Raw genomic sequence first — 20,016 nt, 5'->3', positions numbered from 1 at the left:
GTGTGAATGCGTTGGCGGCTAGATTTGTCTGTTCCGGCTGTGGATGCTCTAACCTAACCAGGCCTGAAATGGCTTACGAACTCAGCATCGCTTCAGAACACAGGTCCTGCATTGCGACGAGTATATGTTATTCATGCCCACACACATGCAGGAACGGATCTAAAGGGGGATGATGGGAGGGGGGCTAGACCCCCCTCATTGATTTGATTTTTCTTCAATCAAAGTAGCTACTTCAGCCAAAAATTTCTACACTATGAAAGCTTTCCCTTCCATGAGCAAACTGGCCCCTTCCATGCGTCCATCCTTCCTCCGTCTCTGCAGACATGGCCAGCTTACAACGTAGCAAAAAGAAAAACTTCCTTCGAAATTACATAAGTAATTCGGAACGGAAGGAGTACAAGCTTAAACGTTAGTGCAAATCAGCAAGTCCGGCTTCAGAACGAGTATAGATTAAAAAAACGTCATGTAGAAACCAAGAATCTCACCGCGACACCCCTCCTACACTTGAGTCCAAAGAGACAGAGACTAACCGGTAACCACACGACCATCTACCAGCCGCACTCTTAACTCCCCTCCTAAATGCACCCTCAAGGCCTCAACCCACAACCACCCCAGCAGAAGTAAAGCTATAGTACTGCTATCTTCGGCCTCTCCCCTTCCCTGTATATAAACCCTGCTAGAGCCCTCACTCTCTCCACACACAAACACTCAAGCCAGCGCCACTCACACCACGCTCGTCCACTCAAGCTAGCTAGCGCCGTAGTTCACTTCAGTCCAGTCGGCATGGCGGCTCCGAGGGGTGCGGCACTGGTGCTGGCGATGGTGCTCGCGGCCATGGTGGTGGCGCCGCCTGTGACGGTGCGCGCGGCCATATCGTGCTCGGCGGTGTACAGCACGCTGATGCCGTGCCTGCAGTACGTGCAGCAGGGCGGGACGCCGGCCCGGGGCTGCTGCGCCGGCATCCAGAACCTGCTGGCCGAGGCCAACAACAGCCCCGACCGCCGCACCATCTGCGGCTGCCTCAAGAACGTCGCCAACGCCGCCCCCGGCGGGAGCGAGATCACCCGCGCCGCCGCGCTCCCGTCCAAGTGCAACGTCAACCTCCCCTACAAGATCAGCCCCAGCGTTGACTGCAACTCGTACGTCTCCATAAACCCCATCTATGCATACGTTGAACTATAGTAGTATAAGTCTTGCGGTTTCTTGACGTGCATGAGCCCTCTTCCTCGTTTGCGTGCAGGATCCACTGAACGAACTGAAGCGCCTTGGCCCGTGTGTGTCGAAGTACGTACGTCTGCCCTGCGAGGAGTTCCATGTCCGGAGAATAAATTGCTGCTACTAGTATTGAAGCTTAGCTAGGCCTCGGCGGCCAGATCCGTGTCGTTCTAGCTAGTCGTCGTGTGTGGTTTTAGGGTCGATGGATCTGTGTGTATGCAGTCCTTGGTGTTGTCGGCTCCGCGAGCAGAGCAGAGTGGTGAATTGATATTTGTGTGCGTCGTACTATGTGCGTGTCTATGTAATGTGCGTGCTTTATCTATAAATTATCCCTCGTTAAATATATCTGTCTGCTTAAGTTTTTCCCCTTGATTTTGTATAGACCTGAACTCCTGAAGTGAACATTAAGGCTGATTGTAAATTAAGGCTGGTTGTAATGGATAGTATCATGCACATGATACTAGTATATGATACCATATCCGTAATACTGTAATACTAGTGTATGATATCATATCCGTAATGCATAGTATCATATGTTAGTATCATAGTGTAGTTTATTTATTATCGTGCAAGACACATAGTAACACATTATTTAATATGATACGGTATTATGATATGATACTCAACCCTCTCTTTCTTCATTTAATTCCATGTCACCTTATTAAAAATGTCTAGTTAACATATATGATACTACCATTACATAGGCTGGCCGGCTGGCCACAGTCCAGTTGGCGACCTTCCCTTGGTGGGCAGAACGTGCAGTACGATTTTAGCACTATAGCCCGACCCTATTCGGTGCAAGAAATCCCTTTGCATGCAATGATGCAAAGATGTACTCAAGCAAATAATGCATTGCTAGGTACATACACAAGTAAAAAAGTTTAATTGCTAAACGCACACATGCAAATGCCAAACAGGGTGACACCATCTAATTCAAAGGTAGTATTTCTTGGATTAGAAAAAAAAACTCTGTAGACCAAACCGTCAATACAATGAAAAAGAACCAAAACAGAAAACCAAAAGAAATCAGAACAAAAACTACTAACAAATAGCAAAAACAAGAAGGAACAGAAAAGCCAAAAACCGTAATAACAATGAGCAAATTAAGGGAAAAGCTGGTGCTCAGTTAGGGGCTCTTTTATCTCACGTCCGTCCCGTCTTACAGTGTGCATGCGGTTTTTTGTTTTGATTTTGTTTGATTTATATGATTTTTATAATTCAATTTATACGGTTTTATACGTTCGGTTTCTGTAATAACCATTTACTTTGGTCTTGCTTTCGGTAATAATCAAATTAAGCAATCTTGATGCAAATTTTTGAGCCAACACATAACTTTTCCACGTGTACATTCATGATATTTATCATAACAAAAAATAAAATAAAAATGGTTTTGTTGTAACTCAGGTAGCTAAGTATTAATTATGATCTTAGTCACTTTTTTATCATCCGATCGCCATTGTGTTGTCGGAAAAACCCAATTTGCCGTCGAGGCATCGCACAGAGCGGGCGGGGATCGGGGTGGCCAAGGTAGCGGGGCTGCCATGCCCGGTTATGGGAACAGTTCCAGGCGGTTTTTTCGGTTCTGGGAAACTTTTAGAACTTTCCCTGAACCGGTTTTCTCTATTTCATTTTTCTTTATTCTTTTCGGTTTCTTTTTTGTTTTTTCTGTTTCTGTTTCAAAAAATGTTCTGGACTTTTGAAAATTATTTTTGGATTTTTGAAAAATCTCCTTGATTTTTTTAAAAAGTTTTGTATTTTTCATAATTTGTTCCTGGTTTCAAAATTTGTTCTTAAGATTCAAATTTGTTCTCAGTTTCAAAAAGAATTCTTAAGATTCAAAAAATGTTCGTGCTTTAAAAAATTGTTGGCGTATCAAATTTGTTCATAATTTTTTAAAATTGTTCTCGGTTTCAAAATTTGTTCTCACAATTCAAATAATGTTTGTGCTTTAAAATCTTGTTCGCGCTTCCAAAATAGTTTGGGGTTTTCCAAAAAAAAATCTGTTTCAAAATTTGTTCTCAAGATTCAAAAAATGTTCGCGTTACCAAATTTGTTCATAATTTTTTAAAATTGTTCTCGTTGCAAAATTTGTTCTCAAAATTCAAAACATGCTCATGCTCTAAAAATTTGTTCGCGCTTCCAAATTTGTTCACGTTTCTTTTAAAAAAATTCTCGGTTTCTAAATTTCTTCTCAAAATTCAAAAAATGTTCGTGCTTTAAAATTTTGTTTGAGATTTTTCAAAATTGTTCTCCTGTTCAAAATTTTGTTTTCAAGATTTAAAGAATGTTCGGGCTTTAAAAACTTGTTCGCCCTTCCAAATCTGTTCACGTTTAAAAAAAATTGGTTTCAAAATTTCTTCTCAAAATTCAAAAAATGTTCTTGCCATAAAAATTTGTTCGCGCTTTCAAAATTTCTCCTGGTTTTTAAATTTTTGTTTTCAAGAATCAAAAAATGGTCGTGCTTTAAAAATTTGTTTGCGCTTCCAAATTTGTTCATTAAAAAAATCTTAGTTTCAAAATTTGTTCTCAAAATTCAAGAAATGTTCGTGCTTTGAAAAGTTTCACGATTTCAAATTCATTCTTGTTTTTTCAAAATTGTTCTCCTTTCAAAATTTTGTTCTCAAGATTCATAAAATGTTCGCGCTTCCAAAGTTTTCACGATTTTTAAATTTTTCTTCAAATTCGATTTTTTTTGCTTCAAATAAAAAAAGGAAAAAGGAAAGAGAAAAAACCAAAAAAAGAAAAAATAACCATGAAGAAAAAAGGTAACTGAAAAGAAAACTGGGCCAGCCCAGTCGGGGCGCCTCCTGTGCGGGGCAGGGGTTCCCTGCCGCAATAAGTGGCAGGTAGGAGCTCCCGTGTTGTCGCTCTGTTTTGAGTCGTATTAGCGACGCATGTGTCGTCTCGTACAGGTCCAGCCCATGTGCATAATTGTCGGCTTTTGGTTTTTGTCGACAAACCTGAGCTATGTGGTCTTTTATTCATAATAACAGAAAGAAGATATGACCAAGGGGGCTGCCCATGTGAATCACTTCTACTCCCTCCGTTCCTAAATATAAGACATTTTAGATATTCTACTATGGACTACATACGGAACAAAATAAATGAACCTATACTTTAAAATATGTCTATATACAACCGTATGTAGTTCACAGTGTAATCCCTAAAAGGTCTTATATTTAGGAACGGAGGGAGTAGCTATTTGCATGTTACTTTCATTTGTTTTATTTTTTTGAATCCTGTTATTGTCATTTGTTGTCTGTAGATGTCAGGGTCAGCTCTTTTGTAATGAATTTTCGTTTCACTTTGTTCTCTCCTGATTAATTGTTTTTAATTAATTGATGTTTTTATTTTTATTTTTGTTATTCACTACTAAGTAGAAATTTATTCCACTCTTTTCCATTTTCCTAATTAAGTGTATTCATTTCATTTAACTTAATATTAAATAATCTGTTTAGGCTTTCATTATTATTTTTATATATTTTTTACTTTCCAGGTTTTTTGTTTTCTATTTTCATTTTTTACTTTTATTTTTATTTTTTAGTCCTTAGTTTATTTAAAGTTTTGGTGTCTTCTTTTTTCCCTTCTTATAATAATGACATCAATATTGAAAATTGGGTCGAAATTGCATGTCTTTAAATGTGGCTGCAATTTCAAATATTCAAAGCCGGGTCGCAACTGCAAGTATTCAAACTCGGGTGGCAACTACAAGTATTTAAAGTTGGAACACAACTGCAAGTATTCAAAGTCGAGTCGCAACTGCAAGTATTCAAAGTCGGATCGCAACTACAAGAATTCAAAGTCGGGTCGCAATTGCAAGAATTCAAATTCGGGTCGCAACTGTAGGTATTCATAGTCGAGTCGTAATTGCAATTATGCAAAGTCGGATCGCAACTGCAAGTATTCAAAGTCGGATCGCAACTACAAGAATTCAAAGTCGGGTCGCAATTGCAAGAATTCAAATTCGGGTCGCAACTGTAGGTATTCATAGTCGAGTCGTAATTGCAATTATGCAAAGTCGGATCGCAACTGCAAGTATTCGTAGTTAGATTGTGTACTCAATGCAAATTTTCAACTAGGGTCGCAATAGAAAGTTTTCAAACTTTTGGGGTCCAACTGTAAGTTTTAAGTGGGTCACTAATTTTTTTCAAGAATGGTCACCAAGTTGTAAATGGGCTAATTTTAAAATGATTGCATGTTTCACAACGGTTCACATTTTCAAAAAATCTTGCCTAAATTTTGCTAAAGTATAGTTACTGCTCATTGTCCAGTAGGGTTGATTTTTCCTTCTCAATGTGTTTTTGTTTTTCAGCCCAAAGTCACGTGATGAAAAACCCTTCTAGAGAGTATTATTTTTTCTTTTGTTTATGTTGTATTACATAGCTAATGAAAACCTATCTTCTCTCAAAAAAAAGCTAATGAAAATCTCCCTCAACACAGGAACAAAAATAGACGCGAGGGAAAGAAGTAGTGACTAATCCAGCAATCACCCTTATACAAACTACAAATATCCAATCAATAACCAGCTAATAAAAATTTGAAAGGCCCAAGCCCATAGACAAACTGGAAAACAATCTACAACAACAATAATGATGTCGGCTGATGTCACGTGAATGAGACCAAACTATTATCTTATCTAGATGAGTTCTAGCCACTCCCATTACAAAGGATAAAAAACGACATTGGATAAGCATCCGGGCTAATCACGTACACTGACACACTAAACGACATTGGATAAGCATCCGGGCTATTATAGCAACCCGTTATGCTTTTGAACCCAAAAAACCTTATTTTTTTATAATTCAGTTTAACCAAATGGTTTTTGGTTTAACCGAAAAGATCGAAATGCAAATGGTTTTCAGATTTCAATACCAAATCTGAAGCAGAAACTGAAACCCGAAAGAACCAAAATTTCGGTTCATTTGCTTTTTTGGTTTGGTTTTTGGTTTTCAGTTTGGTTTTGCCGCATCCTACGTCTCCCACGCGTCTCCACGGCCCTGCAGACCACATATCTCCTTCATTCGTATCTCCATTGAAACCATAGCTACAAATATTGCAACTGGACACGTGTCTCAGAAGGCACACCGCAACACGCGGTCTGTTGTAGACCAACCAGGAGGGAGCGATGAGGGAGGGCAACGACAACGACACAACCTACACCGACGGTGGCCTCCATGACCACGGCGGAACGACCAAGGTGGCCGAGCCCGAGCAGTCACCATCGAAGCTATACAGGTGCCAAAAGGGAAGAGCGACGTGCCGTGAGCCCATGTGAGGTCGAGACCACTGCACAACAATCCGTGGAGAACCTATGCGCATCCCCCTCGCCGCCGTCTCCATGGTGTGATCCTTCTGAGGGGTCCCCGTCGCTAGTGACGAGGTGGGTCTAGGACCAGTATTACGCCACTGTTAGCTTGGCCTCATGCAATGGAAGCCACCCGTGCCCTCCAGGCCGTATGGATGTATGACCACGAGTTTCTACAATAACAACGGAGTTGCAAAACGGCGACGACAACGACGAGGGTGCTGCTGCCACACCTTTTCATTGCAAAAAATTCTACAACATCATCAATATTGCATAAGTCCTTCCCGCAACATCATCTATATTGTAGAAAGGTGAAACCGATAAAATATGAATTCTGTAACAAATCATATGTTGCAAATGTTTCTACAACAGAAGATCTGCTACAAAGGTTTCCACAACATTGCATTTGTTGTATTAATGAAGACAGAGTTGGGTCGTTGGATGATGCTGGATCTAACGGTTACCGAGGCGAAAAAGATCTGCCTTTTTTTGAAGGGGTGCGAAAAAGATCTGCTGGCCCACGACGCGTAGCAAACCCCACAAACCGGGACGAAGCCAACATGCAAGCATGGGGACAAGTTTGTTCATAGAGGGAGCAAAATTCATATGAAGTAAAAAAAATTAACTAAAACAACCATTATCACAGTAGAAAAATCAATTTATTAGAAAGAGTCTAGCCCCCCTCGCCCCACTAGAATCGTCCCCCACAAATTAAAGAACGCACATACGGAAAATTAGCCGTGCTACATGGGCTGGCACATAACATAAACAGTCATGTGGGTCAGAACATCTATTTGCTGCATGCAGACATCAAATGGGATTTCTCCAACGCGATGGATACATCAATTTTGGCACCTTCACGAGCGCTCACGTAGTGTTGGCTCATATTCGGGCTTCTCCCGTGTCTTTCTCCTACCTGTTTTAGGAAGGTTTCCTGCAAGAGGTCTTTGTTTTTGCTATGTTTCTTTCATGTTGTTTCTTCTTCCAAATTTTCAAATTACTTCTGTTTTTTATATGTAGCCAATAAAGCTTTAATTTAAAATATTTATAAAATTTGTGCACGATTTTTAAATCCAAGAAATAGAATACAAATTCACATTTGTTTTTGAATGTGTGATTTAGAAAAATCTTGAACATTTTACGATTTCCTGATTTTTTTTGAACTTATGAACATTTTTTTTATTTCGTGACTATTTTTTGAATCATTGATTCCTTTTCTGCAAATCAGTAAAATTTTATCAATTTTTTTGACAAAAAAATTGCTACAGTCGCTGTTATTTAGGAGAAACTCAGATTTAAAAACCAGTCTAGTGGCCCGCTCCATGCCACCATCTAAGGGCATGTTCGGAACAAAGGTGCACAAAACGTAGGAATGGAGAGAGACATGGGAATAGATAAGGAATGCCATTGTAAAACATAGGAATGAGATAGCACAGGAAACCAAAGCGAAAACCGGACGAAGGAGCGTTCGCCTTGATTGAAAACATGCAGGAAAAATATTAGTTTTTTATTTGAGTAAGCAATGATTTGCTTTTGTTATAGCTGAAGCATCTTCTCTGATGAATATTTCATTCATGTTCATGCGTAGCAGGGAGTGGCTTGCCTCGGGCATCCGCCAAAACATTGGCTCATGGCGGATTTTTTTCAATCCCGTGGAATGAGCTAAAATCTGCATGCCAAAGGAAGTTTCCATCCAAAACACTGTTTGTCTTTCCTTTGTCCGGAACACCTGAGAATGAAAACTTTACAGAGGAATGACTTTCCTACGGGATTCCTGCAAATATCCCGTGTACCGAACAGGGCCTAAAATTATCAACTAATGGGGTTAGTGGGACGGTCCAATGGGCCAGTTAGACTGTAAACAGTGGAGTCTGATCTCCCCGCAAAGGATATATTTCTTTTATAGCAGGCCTGATGGAATACTCACCTGAAATATCTATGGTAACGGACCGGCCCAGGAGTGTTCAGTTGCAGCGCAGTGCGGATAGCGAGTACACCATCGTCCGGTTGGCATTAAGTTCGTATGTCACGACTTAGTTTGGGGAAAAGGTTGCCTAAAACAAAAAGTGAAGGAAAAAAGTGCCGGTCTTCGACTGGCTTTTTGGGAGGTTTTAGTTTTTGAATTTTCTTGTTTTTTCATTGCTTTTGCTACATCTCTTTCTTTGATTTTACTAGGTTTTCTTTGTTTTTTTTCTTTTTCACTAGCCTTTTATTTTCTTTCTTTTTTGTTTGACCTTGACTGTTTCTTTTCTCGTTATTCATTGGTTTTCTTTCGTTTTCTCTCGGGTTTTCATTTTTTTCTATTCACATTTTTTGCTATATAATGATTTTAAAATACAAAATTACAATTTATTTAATACTTGTTAATATTTGTTTACGTATTTAAAATTTTCAAATGCTTGATCAACATTTTTTAAATAGCTGATTAAGATTTTTTGGAAACACGATGAACAATTTTTCTATACACATTTAACATTTTTTAATTGCTTGATTAACATTTTCAGATACAAGTTTATCATTTTGAATACACGATCAATGTTTCTTATTTACACATTTAACATTATTTTTAAATTTCATGATTAACATTTTTCAAATACTACTTTAACCTTTTTTAATATATGGTCAGCATTTTTTCTATACAATTTAATAATTTTTCTGATGCTTGCTTAACCTTCTTTTAACACATGATCAATATTTTATAATACATTATCCACATTTGTTTTATACACATTTAACATTTTTTGATGCTTTATTAATATTTTTCAAATACATGATGAACTTTTTGGAGAGACATTTGTTTTTTTTTCACTGTATATTTCTCGTAGACATGGGAAACGATTTCTCCATATGCATTTAACATTTTTCATATGATTTGTTAATATTTTATTTTCAATTGTTTTTACGTAAATAGTTTTTTGTAATATATTTATTTGTAATATATGGAAGGAAAAAACAAATAAAGCATACCAAAATAAAAGAAAACAAGGTTGTGGCCGTCCGTGCGCGTGGGCTGGCCGATCTAGCGCCCCTCTTCAGGCGAGCCTTCTGTCGGACCTGCTTGAAGCGAGGTATAGCAGCGGCCGATCTCCCACTACTTTGACGGTACAATGTTCTTTACAAGATAGCCTCCAAAGTACTTGCGAACCATTTGAAGCAAGTTCTACCACACATTTTTTTGGAGGAATAATCTGCTTTCGTTCCACGAAGGCTCATCACACACAACATTATCTCAGCCTATGAGTGTCTTCACTTTATGAAAAGAAATAGAGCGAAAGGAAACAAATTTTGTGCCTTGAAGGTTGATATGATGAAAGCATATGGCAGGAGGCTTACCTGAGATCAATAATGGAAAAACCGGGTTTTGCACTCCAATGGATAAATATAGTCATGAACATAGTGAGCTCTGTTTCCTTCTCATTTCTGTTTAATGGAGTTAAATCAAATGTTATCAACCCTACAAGGGGTATTCGACATGGAGATCCAATCTCTCCATATCTTTTCTTGCTAGCAGCACAGGGCCTTTCGTTCCTCCTCAAATCCCAGAATCAGTCATCCCAGCTCAGCGGCATTAAGGTGGCTTCATCGGCTCCGTCGGTAAACCACCTTTTATTCGCGGATGACAACTTGCTGTTTTTCAAGGCAAGTGTTGATGGAGTGGAAGAGGTATCAAACTTGTTGGATATCTATTGTAATGCTTGTGGACAGCGTGTGAATAGAGATAAATCATCCATTTTCTTCAGTAAAGGGTGCCCAGATACAGTTTGTACTGCTGTCAAGGGGTATCTTCAGGTGCCTAATGAGTCCTTGAGCGATAGGTACTTGGGGCTGCCGACGGATGTGGGGCACTCGAAGATGGGTACCTTCAAGTATTTGAGTGACCGTGTGTGGGACAAAGTAAAAGGCTGGATGAGCAAATGTTTATCGGTAGGAGGCAAGGATGTTCTCATCAAGTCAGTGGCTCGGGCTATTCCAGTGTACTCGATGTCATGTTTCAAATTGCTAAGAGGCTTATGTGATCATATGAAATCCATCATTCGAAAGTTCTGGTCGGGCTGCAAACAAGGTGAGCGCAAACCATCTTGGGTCACTTGGGATGTGATGAAACGACCAAAATTCCTTGGCGGACTGGGGTTTAGGGATATGGAGGTTTTCAATTTGGCGTTGCTAGCTAGGCAAGTGTGGAGGATTCTGCAGGAACCGTCAACTTTGAGTGCTCGAATTCTGAAGGCCTCATATTTTCCAAACTCATCTATTCTCGAAGCGGAGATTGGCTCAAGGCCGTCACAGATTTGGTGAGCTCTAGTGGAGGGAAGAGATGTGCTCAGCCAGGGGCTGATTAGGCGGATTGACAATGGTCAAACAACAGAGATATGGGGCCAGAATTGGATCCCAAAGGAGACATCGCTGAGGCCAATCACTTCCCTCGTTGAAAACCCTTCAAGGTTAGTTGCTGAATTACTATCTCCGGCTATGGCAGCTTGGAATGAAGAGTTGGTCAGGTTTGTTTTCCTCCCAGTGGTTGCCGAGGCAATTCTGAAAATCCCAATGTGCACCCGAAACATGGCTGATTTTTGGGCTTGGGCACTGGAAAAACATGGGAGATTCACAGTTCGTTCAACTTACAAATTTTTGGTAACTACTAAACTGGAAAGGGAAGATTTTCTTCAGGGGCATTCAAGCCCTTTGGTTCCTAAGGTAGAGCAGGAGTCTTGGACGAGGCTATGGAAGATTACAGTTCCATCGAAAGTCAGGGTTTTCTTATGGAGGCTTGCTCGGCACTCATTACCCATTACGAATGTGCTGGAGCACCGGAACATGGCAGAGCAGAGTGCATGCCCTTTGTGCGGATGCGAGGACTCTTGGCGACACACGCTTTTGTCATGCACCATGTCAAGATGCATCTGGGCTTTATCTAAAGAATCTTTGGTGGCAAAAATGGCAGAGAATATGGAGCCAAGGGCTAGGAACTGGGTTTTTGACATGCAGGAGACGTTATCACCTGTGAGTTTCACTCGTACGGTGGTCACGCTTTGATCGATTTGGTATGCTCGACCAAAGGCTATATATGAAGGTATTTTTCAGAGCCCACAACAAACTATCTCCTTTGTAAACACTTTCCTCGGAGAGTTGGGGCAATTAGCACCGTCGTCACCTGCGATACCAAATGTTAGGGCATCTTCCCCCGGACCCCAACGGTGGATCGCCCCGCCGGCTGGAATGATGAAGGTTAATATCGATGGAGCAATTTCGGCGAACAGGCAGGGTGGAGCAGCAGCTGCTATATGCAGAGACGGGGCTGGTAATTATCTTGGCTCTTCAGCTATTTTTTTGCAAGGAACGAACGATCCACCTATCCTGAAAACTCTTGCTTGTAGAGAGGGACTGGCTTTGACAGAGGACCTGGGCATTCAACATCTTGTGCTAGCTTCGGACTGCTTGGGAGTTGTCAAGGACATCAACGAGGGGACTGGAGGCCCTCATGCAGCTATTGTCTTTGAAATACAAGCTCGTAGGAATATTTTTTCTTGCTCTTTTCTTCACGAACGTAGAAAATGAAATTTTGAGGCTCATAATCTCGTCAAACATGCTTGTAATTTGGGTGTCGGGAGACATGTATGGTTGGAAAACTTGCATGATCCTTCTCTTGTATCTATGAACTTGCTTCAGCATCAATGAAGAGGGGCGAGCCTTTCTCAAAAAATAAAAACTACTTTGGCGGTGGTGGCCAACGCCGCCATGTTTTGTCGCATCGGGCAGTCCACTGCCATCGTCACCTCACCATGATCGGCTCGGGTGTACCGCCAACCACCTCGTCCATGACGAATCCTACCCTCGCCAAGGTGAGGTGAGGTGAGCAGTGAGCTCTACCGATTTGTTCTTGGCGGAAGAGAGAATCTCTGGAGAAGCACGAAAGGGGCATGGCCAAAACTCGCGTGCAGCGTACTACTACATACCTAGCGCTAGCGGCGACCTTCTGCAAACCTGCACCGTGAACAGGCCTCTCTCTTTGCAGACGCCGGGGACCTCTCAGCCGCCCCCAGTGGCGCCCGCTTTGAAGAACAGCCCGGGGCTCCGGCAAACGGCCAACAAGGAAAACAATCAACGTCGTCAATCCGTCAATGCATGGTGGCGGTCTACGGTCTTGAAGTTGAAGAGACGGGGAGCTTTTGAGGGGATTAGGTTTTGACACGACCGACTGATTGGGCGGGGAAGGCCGATGCATCTGTTATCCATCCATGATCCATCCATTGGGGTCGATGTGAGGTTTGTCAGCACATCACCGCTGGTAATAATCCATCCATCGACCCGATCCACTTACCGCAATCGTCCGCTCGGAATCCGGTGGATTACATCTAATCCCAACTGATTTACGCGCAGCAAGTTGAGCCTCCCTGTCCGCGGTTACGGCTGCGGTATCTATCTATATCTATATCTATCCGAAACCAAAGTTTAACTGAAAAAGATTACATTCGTGGGAATTGCGGCGCGCTCCCGCTCGTCCAGAGTATTCTGTGATCGAACGGGACCTGAGCGTGATCCTTGAACACGCCCGCAGTTCCGATCGTGGAGTTAGTGGATTTCATCCATGGAATGAGGACCCGTTTCCTTTTTGCACTTTTGTTAGTTGCCGATGCCAACGTGTCCTTGTCAGACAGGGCAAAACCTGCCGATGATCATTCTCCGTCCCTCGTTAGTTATCCTCGCTGGACTGTCGCTACGGCCCTGTCGAATCCGGCCGGAACTTCACTGATCGAGATGCCATGTTAAGTTGAGTGTATCTGCACACTTTCAGCATCGTCTTTTTAGATTTGGAAATTGAGAGTCCAGTAATGTTCGAGCGTTGATCCGCGTAGGTCTATGTATGTATGCCGACGGATGAAGCGCGGTAAAAGAGCAAGACTAGAGCAGAATCACGCAGATATAACAATCTTTTCTGCGCATTTCGATGCGTTCTTTGTACCAAGTGGCCGGGCAAGTTGCGCAACAAAAGTATAGCAAAACAATTGTGCTTTATACCAACTTCACCGGCTGAGGTACGAGGTTTTGAACCCGTGTCGGTTCCTATGTCGTGAACATGGATTGGTTGCATCCTTCGAAGTCCCCACTGCCGTCAAATTTTCATGTTTTATATCGTGCATGCAGGGGGCCGTCTCCGGGACATTTTTGGCTTTACCTTTGGGCAATAATAAAGGTTAAAGAGTCCAAACTGCGCTGGGCCATCTTAAATATCTCGTTTAGTCTTTTTTATTTGAAGTTAAAATATCTTGCACAACCGCATTAACAATGCCACCAAGGCCAAGCTGACAGCATCACACATTCTTTCGTGAAAAGGAAAAAGATCGCACACTATCAGTTACACAAAGTTGCTAGGCTGGTAGAAAACTACATTCGATTTCAGACAAGTACATTTTTTCAGACAAGTGCATGGTAAAAGAACACACGCGCACTTATCCATTCCAGAGAGTAGTATTTTTTTTCAAGGTCTCATAACATTTGTGTAATTGGAGCATACGTACATTGAGCGAGTGTTTTTAAACTACGAATTCAGTGTCTCGTATGAGCATCATTTTTGAGTATTTAACAAAAAACTACCACAAGTTAACATGTGCCTACAAACTATCACTTATGATTTTGTGTCAAATACTATCATTTTTTTCCTAATCCGTTGCTAAAAACTACCAAGTGTGAAAACTTCTCGCTAAGCCTCGGTTAAGCCCCACCACCTAGCGATCCGCCCCGCGCTGCCCTGCAACCAACACGTGCCGCCCGTCGCCATGGTCTCGCCCCGAGCGGCCACCGCCCCGCGCCTCGCCGTCGGCAGGCCTCCCTATTGCCGTCCAGCCTCGTCGTCCCTAGATCCAGCAGGCGCTGCCCGGGATCCGCCTCCCCCAGACCTCCCCGCCGTCCTACTCGCGCCGGAGCATCGCCTGCAGGTCGCGCCGTCTCCTCCAGATGCGACCGCGCCGCCGCCGTACTTCATCTTCTCCGCCTCCGGTGAAGGCCGCCACCATCTCGATCTCTTTCTTCGGTGACGGCAAACTTAACGGTGCTGACTTTTTCCGTCCTGACATGTGGGCCAACACTATTATAATCGTGTTTAAATGAGCCAAATCGGACACTTTACAGACACAAGTTTTTAGGCAATGATTAGTGAAAAAGTGGTAGTTTTTAAAACAAAATCGTAAAATAATAGTTTATACCCACGGTTCGACGAATTGTGGTAGTCTTTTATTAAATACTCATCATTTCTTAAACTAAGTCAGCCTTAATTTATGGGACATCAATAAAATTTGCGAAGTTCGGAGGCTGAACATACTAGGGTATCTAGAAAGTGCAAGCGGGGTTACCTCCCCCTTCTGTTACATCTTTTATTTTGCGAAAATGACCCCTTCTGTTATAAAGCGGGGCATATGCCTTTTTTCTAAATGAAATCTCGGAAACAAGAGTGGTAGCTAGCTGTTATGAGTTACTTGAGACGCATTAGAAAAGCTTGTCGAAATTCAGAGAATCCATGAGGTATTCTGTATTTATTGTAATCAGAAGTATATATATCCTTGATGGTGAGACGACTCTAGTTTTCTTAGGCCCTGTTTGGAAGCACCCAGATTATATAATCCAGTTTTTATAATCTATTTTGTCTCCAAACAGGACAACTTATGGTGTAGATTATAAAAACTAGATGGATAGATTATTAAAAACTCATAATCTACTCTATACCAGCTAAAATCAGATTATGGATTGCTAATGACCCATTACCCTTGTAAAGTTGGAGATAATTACATTCCTACCACCGCCATCCTCCTCTTTAAAAAAAACAAAGGACAGACAAGTCATTATGCAATGTAAAAACTGGATTACATTTTATATAATCTTGCGTCCAAACATGTTCACCTAGATTATTTTTATAAACCAGATTATATAATCTATCTTCATAATCCAAATTATTATAATCTATTATGATTTCAAACAGGGCCTTAGTCTTAGACTAACTTTTCATAGGATTTTAAGAGAGGTAAAAAGGTTTTTGGCTAGAGGTTGTTTCGATGTTTCGGGATGGATGTCAATTCCAGTTGGTTTGCAAAAATTGCAATGCTTTACTGATATACTCCTCTAATTTATCCGAAATTTACTTGCAGTTTGTCTCCTGGTTACAAGATCACACTACGTATGTTATGTACTACCTTTGTCCAAGATAGAAACCATTTTTTTAAAGTGTGCAATCAAACTTCTCTACCATCACCAATTAATATATAGTGCTCCCTCCGTTTCATAATACTTATCGTTGTTTTAGTTTAAAAGGAGTACATGTTAAAAATACGAGGCTCCTTTGATTATACCAGGACATGCAATCACAACAACAACACTAAGATTTGTTTACAAGATTTAGCGTGACCCCTAAATACCTAGGGCACTTTTTTTTAAGAACAAGCAACGAGCGTTGCATGTCATTTGTATTAAAAAGGAGAAGAATAATCACAGTTTACAATGCGATCGACTAGAACAAATCTAGATGAGAGGTCTTCTTCGGTACAACCCCCCCCCCCAACTAAATGTATAAGGGCAGTATGGTCATTGCACGTTCTGTACCGTATCTATCGCGTCGTCCGCCCGCCCTTCGTATGCCCGCCCGCCCGTCGTACATACGCCACGTCACCCACGCGTCGGCGGTTTGGTTGAAAAAAAAACCTAACTTCATCACGCCCGACTCCGCCGCCGCGACGTCTCCACCGCCGTCCTCGGCGCCGACGTGGCTCCACCCCCCGCACGTCTCCGCCAACGCCGCGAGTCCAGCACACATCGCCTCCACCGCCGATGTGTCGTCTCCGCCGCCGCCGGTACGCCGCCGCACACGTCTCCACCGGCGACGTGACCCTCTCCCTCCGCTTCGACGCCGGCGGTTGCAGTGACCGACGTGGCACCGACGTCGAACGATGTCGATCAACCCTTCGACGACGGATAGTAAGTTTTTTCATTTAATCCATACAAATTTTCACGATTTCATTGTACATTGATACAATACCTATTGAAAGGTTTATTAATAGATCAAGACAACACCGGATATGCTGGCGATGACTCTAGTAGTGATGATGAATCTTCGTCATTGAATGCAAATAAATCACTCGGACACAACTATATGAGTCAGGATGAATCATATAGTGGTAATGTAAGTGTGTGTACGTTGACTATAAATAATGAAAATATAAGTTATTAAATTAACACTTACAATTGCTATTGAATTTAAATAGGTGCATGCTATTGATGACAATGACGATTATGACAGCGATGATCAATCTTATGCTGAAAGTGGAACCCATGTATGTTTTAAATATGTTGTTGTATTATTACTAACATACAAATTGTATTACCACTTACACTTTTGAATCTGCACACAGAAATACCGATGGTGACGTTGAGACGAGAACCTTACATGATGACAATGATGAGAATGATGACAATAATGAGGATGTTAACAATGATGAGGATGATGATAATGATGAGGATGATGATAATGATGAGGATGATGACAATGCATCTAATGAAGGAAATATGAGCGAAGTAAGTTAGATTACATGTTCAAATTACTCATGAAAACTAACATATCAAAAGACTGACGAACATGGTGATATGTCTTATTTTGCAGGGGGGTGTTGATGGTTCTAATGGGAACGATGAGCATGTTGGCGATCTTGATTTTGACCTTGACATCAGGTATGATGAATATCAGCAAGACACATTGGATAGGCATTGGGAAGTCATGGCCAAGACATTCAGGTCAGAAGGAGAGGCGTACATGTTCTATAACCAGTACGCCAAAGATCGTGGATTCAGTATCAGGAGGGACTTGAAAAGATTTGGAGAAGGTTCCCAAAAAGTTTTACGCATGAGGTGGTATCTCTGTTCCAGGGCAGGAAAACGACAGGCAAAAATTTTAACCATGGAAGGCCGGACCTGCAGACTGAGACCGGAGAGTCGATGTTTCTGTGAAGCCCATTTAAAAGTGAAGCTTGATAGAAAGAGTGGACTTTGGTATGTCAGCAGTTTCTTCGATGCTCACAACCATGTTCTTGCAAAACCGGACGAAGTCCCTTTCCTCCGGTCTCACAATGTAATCAAAGATTTCCAGAAAGCAGAGATTTTAGCTATGGCAGGAGCTGGGATAAGAAAGCATATCATTTTTGATAACTTTGTCAGCAGGTACGCTTCGTACGCTAAGACATGGTTTGGAAGGAGGAAATTGTATAATATGTGCTACAGGGAGAAGATGAAACTGCTTGTCCAAGGTGATGCTGACACTGCTATAGGAATCATGTTGGCTAGAAAGGACAGGGATCCGGATTTCTTCTTTGAGCATACCGTTGACGCTGAAGGTAGGCTGAACAACCTATTCTGGTGTGATTCGCAATCACGTCGGGATTATCTTGACTATGGTGATGTCACTGTGTTCGACAGTACGTACAAGATGAATAGGTATGGATGCCATTTATCCCTTTTGTTGGTCTCAACAATCACCGTTGCACTACAGTTTTTGCATGCGCCATTGTTTCAGATGAGACTGAAGGTACATATGTTTGGCTTCTAGAGACGTTTTTGAAAGCTAACTGCCAGAAGAGGCCCCATTCTGTAATTACTGATGGAGATGCAGCGATGATAAGGGCTATCAGGAAGGTGCTTCCTGACGTGTGGGATCGTCTATGTTCATGGCATATTGAAAAAACATGCAGAAACACCTCCATCACAAGTCATTGAAGGAATTCAGGTCACTCTTGTACTACGCCACCACACATGCAGTTTTCGAGGAGAGATGGGCCGCGTTTGTTCAGAAATGGCAGACGGAGAAAACAAAAACATGGCTCCATAGGATGTACAGGAAGAAGAAGCTTTAGGTTGCATCATATTTGTCTGGTGGGTTATTTCTTGGTATGCGTAGTAATCAGAGGAGCGAGAGCCTGAACTCATGCCTGCACCTACATCTGGACTACGGTATGACAACTGTTGATATGATTGTACACTATGAGAATTGCATCATGCGCCTGCGCGAGAATGAATCGCATGACGATTGCGTGGCCTCACAGACTCTACCAGTAGCAGTGACTGAGTGTAAGACCATTGAGGTGTTTGCTGCCAAAGCATTCACGAAGGCAAACTTTTACATCTTGCAGAAAGATTTTAAAAAGGTACATCAGCTTGAGGTAATTGATAGATTAAGAGGAGCACACAGTTACAGATTCGTGGTTGCTTGGAAAAAATAACAGGGATTATAGGTTTAATGTGGACTACGCACCAGGTAACTCTGCAGAAACTATAAAGTGCAGTTGTCGAAGTATGACTCGCAAAGCCTTCCTTGCAAGCATATTCTTCATGTTTTGAATGCACTCAACTTACGTGCAATACCTAAGTGTTGTATCCTGCGACGGTTCACGAAGAAAGCAAGATCTGGATTGCCCGTGAAGCGCACCAGCGATCTGTTTTCATGGGGTTGGACGGGTAAGGAGGCCAGAGCTAGATATAGTACGTTGAGCAGTGTATCTGCAGAAGCTGCTCATATCGCATGTCATAACCCATTCTTATTCGACAAGATGCTGGAGCAATGAAAGAAGTTATAGCGAATAAGGACATCTTGAATAATGAAGAACCCAGTCAGCAAAGCTTTGTGAGTAATGATGAATTTCAGCCTAAGCAGAATCATATTCTTATTCGTGATCGAGTGAAGGTGTCCACCAAAGGGACACCTAAACAAAATATTAGAGGTCAGGTAAGAATGCTCCTGAGGTGACCAAAAATGGAAGACCAAAAGCATTTGATAAGAAAAGCAGACGTCTATGTAGACTATGGAGACTTCCAGGTCATAACAAGGCCACTTGCAACCAAAATCCAGAGTACGTATGTTGTTTGTTATTTTACTTATGTTGTTTCGTTTCAGTAATTATTTTCTTATAACCTATAATTTATTTCATGCAGTAATTGGGGTTGAAGACAGAAGCGGTGTTATTGTAATCTTTAGATTTTTATATCTGCAATAATATTGTGTTACATAAGACAATATGTATATGTTTTTCTTGTTATTTAAGATAATACGTATATGTTTTTCATGTTATACGTTGTTCATTTTATATAAGACAATACTACGAGCACTTCAGCCGACATCGATTGTGCTATTTTTAAAATGCAAAATGCATGTACCGACGCCATGACGGCGCTCTGTGTTTTGGGTGAAACCCCGTCGCGTCGACCGCATGCGCCGACGTCACGCGGGAGCAGTTAACCCCCGTCGCGCCGACTGCATGCGCCGACGTCAACGCGGGGCTGCTGATCCCGTCGTTTTCTGGGCAAAAAACGTCGCGCCGACTCCATCCCCCGACGCCACGAGAACGCAGATGCCCGGTGGTTTTTTCGTGCAAAAAAGACGTCGCGGGGACTGCATGCGTCGACGTCATGCGGGGTCGTTGATCCCGTCGTTTTCCGGGCTAAACCCATCGCGCCGGCTGCATGTCCCG

General features: G+C 42.0%; 1 protein-coding gene across 1 annotated transcript; it reads left to right on the top strand.

The window, feature by feature from the left end:
• Nucleotides 1-697: 697 nt before the first annotated feature.
• Nucleotides 698-1,558, top strand: LOC123444727 (non-specific lipid-transfer protein 2B-like). Its single transcript, XM_045121547.1, has 2 exons — nt 698-1,139; nt 1,241-1,558. The coding sequence occupies exons 1-2, from the start codon at nt 784-786 to the stop codon at nt 1,248-1,250; spliced, it is 366 nt and encodes a 121-aa protein (XP_044977482.1). The 5' UTR covers nt 698-783; the 3' UTR covers nt 1,251-1,558.
• Nucleotides 1,559-20,016: the final 18,458 nt, after the last annotated feature.

The sequence above is a fragment of the Hordeum vulgare genome, chromosome 3H, assembly GCF_904849725.1.
Source record: "Hordeum vulgare subsp. vulgare chromosome 3H, MorexV3_pseudomolecules_assembly, whole genome shotgun sequence".
Taxonomy (NCBI): domain Eukaryota; kingdom Viridiplantae; phylum Streptophyta; class Magnoliopsida; order Poales; family Poaceae; genus Hordeum; species Hordeum vulgare.
Note: the sequence above shows the minus strand (reverse complement) of the source record. Positions and strands in the feature narration are given on the sequence as shown.

Coding starts and splice junctions, on each gene's coding strand:
- LOC123444727 (XM_045121547.1), top strand. CDS start 784: ATGGCGGCTCCGAGGGGTGCGGCACTGGTGCTGGCGATGGTGCTCGCG.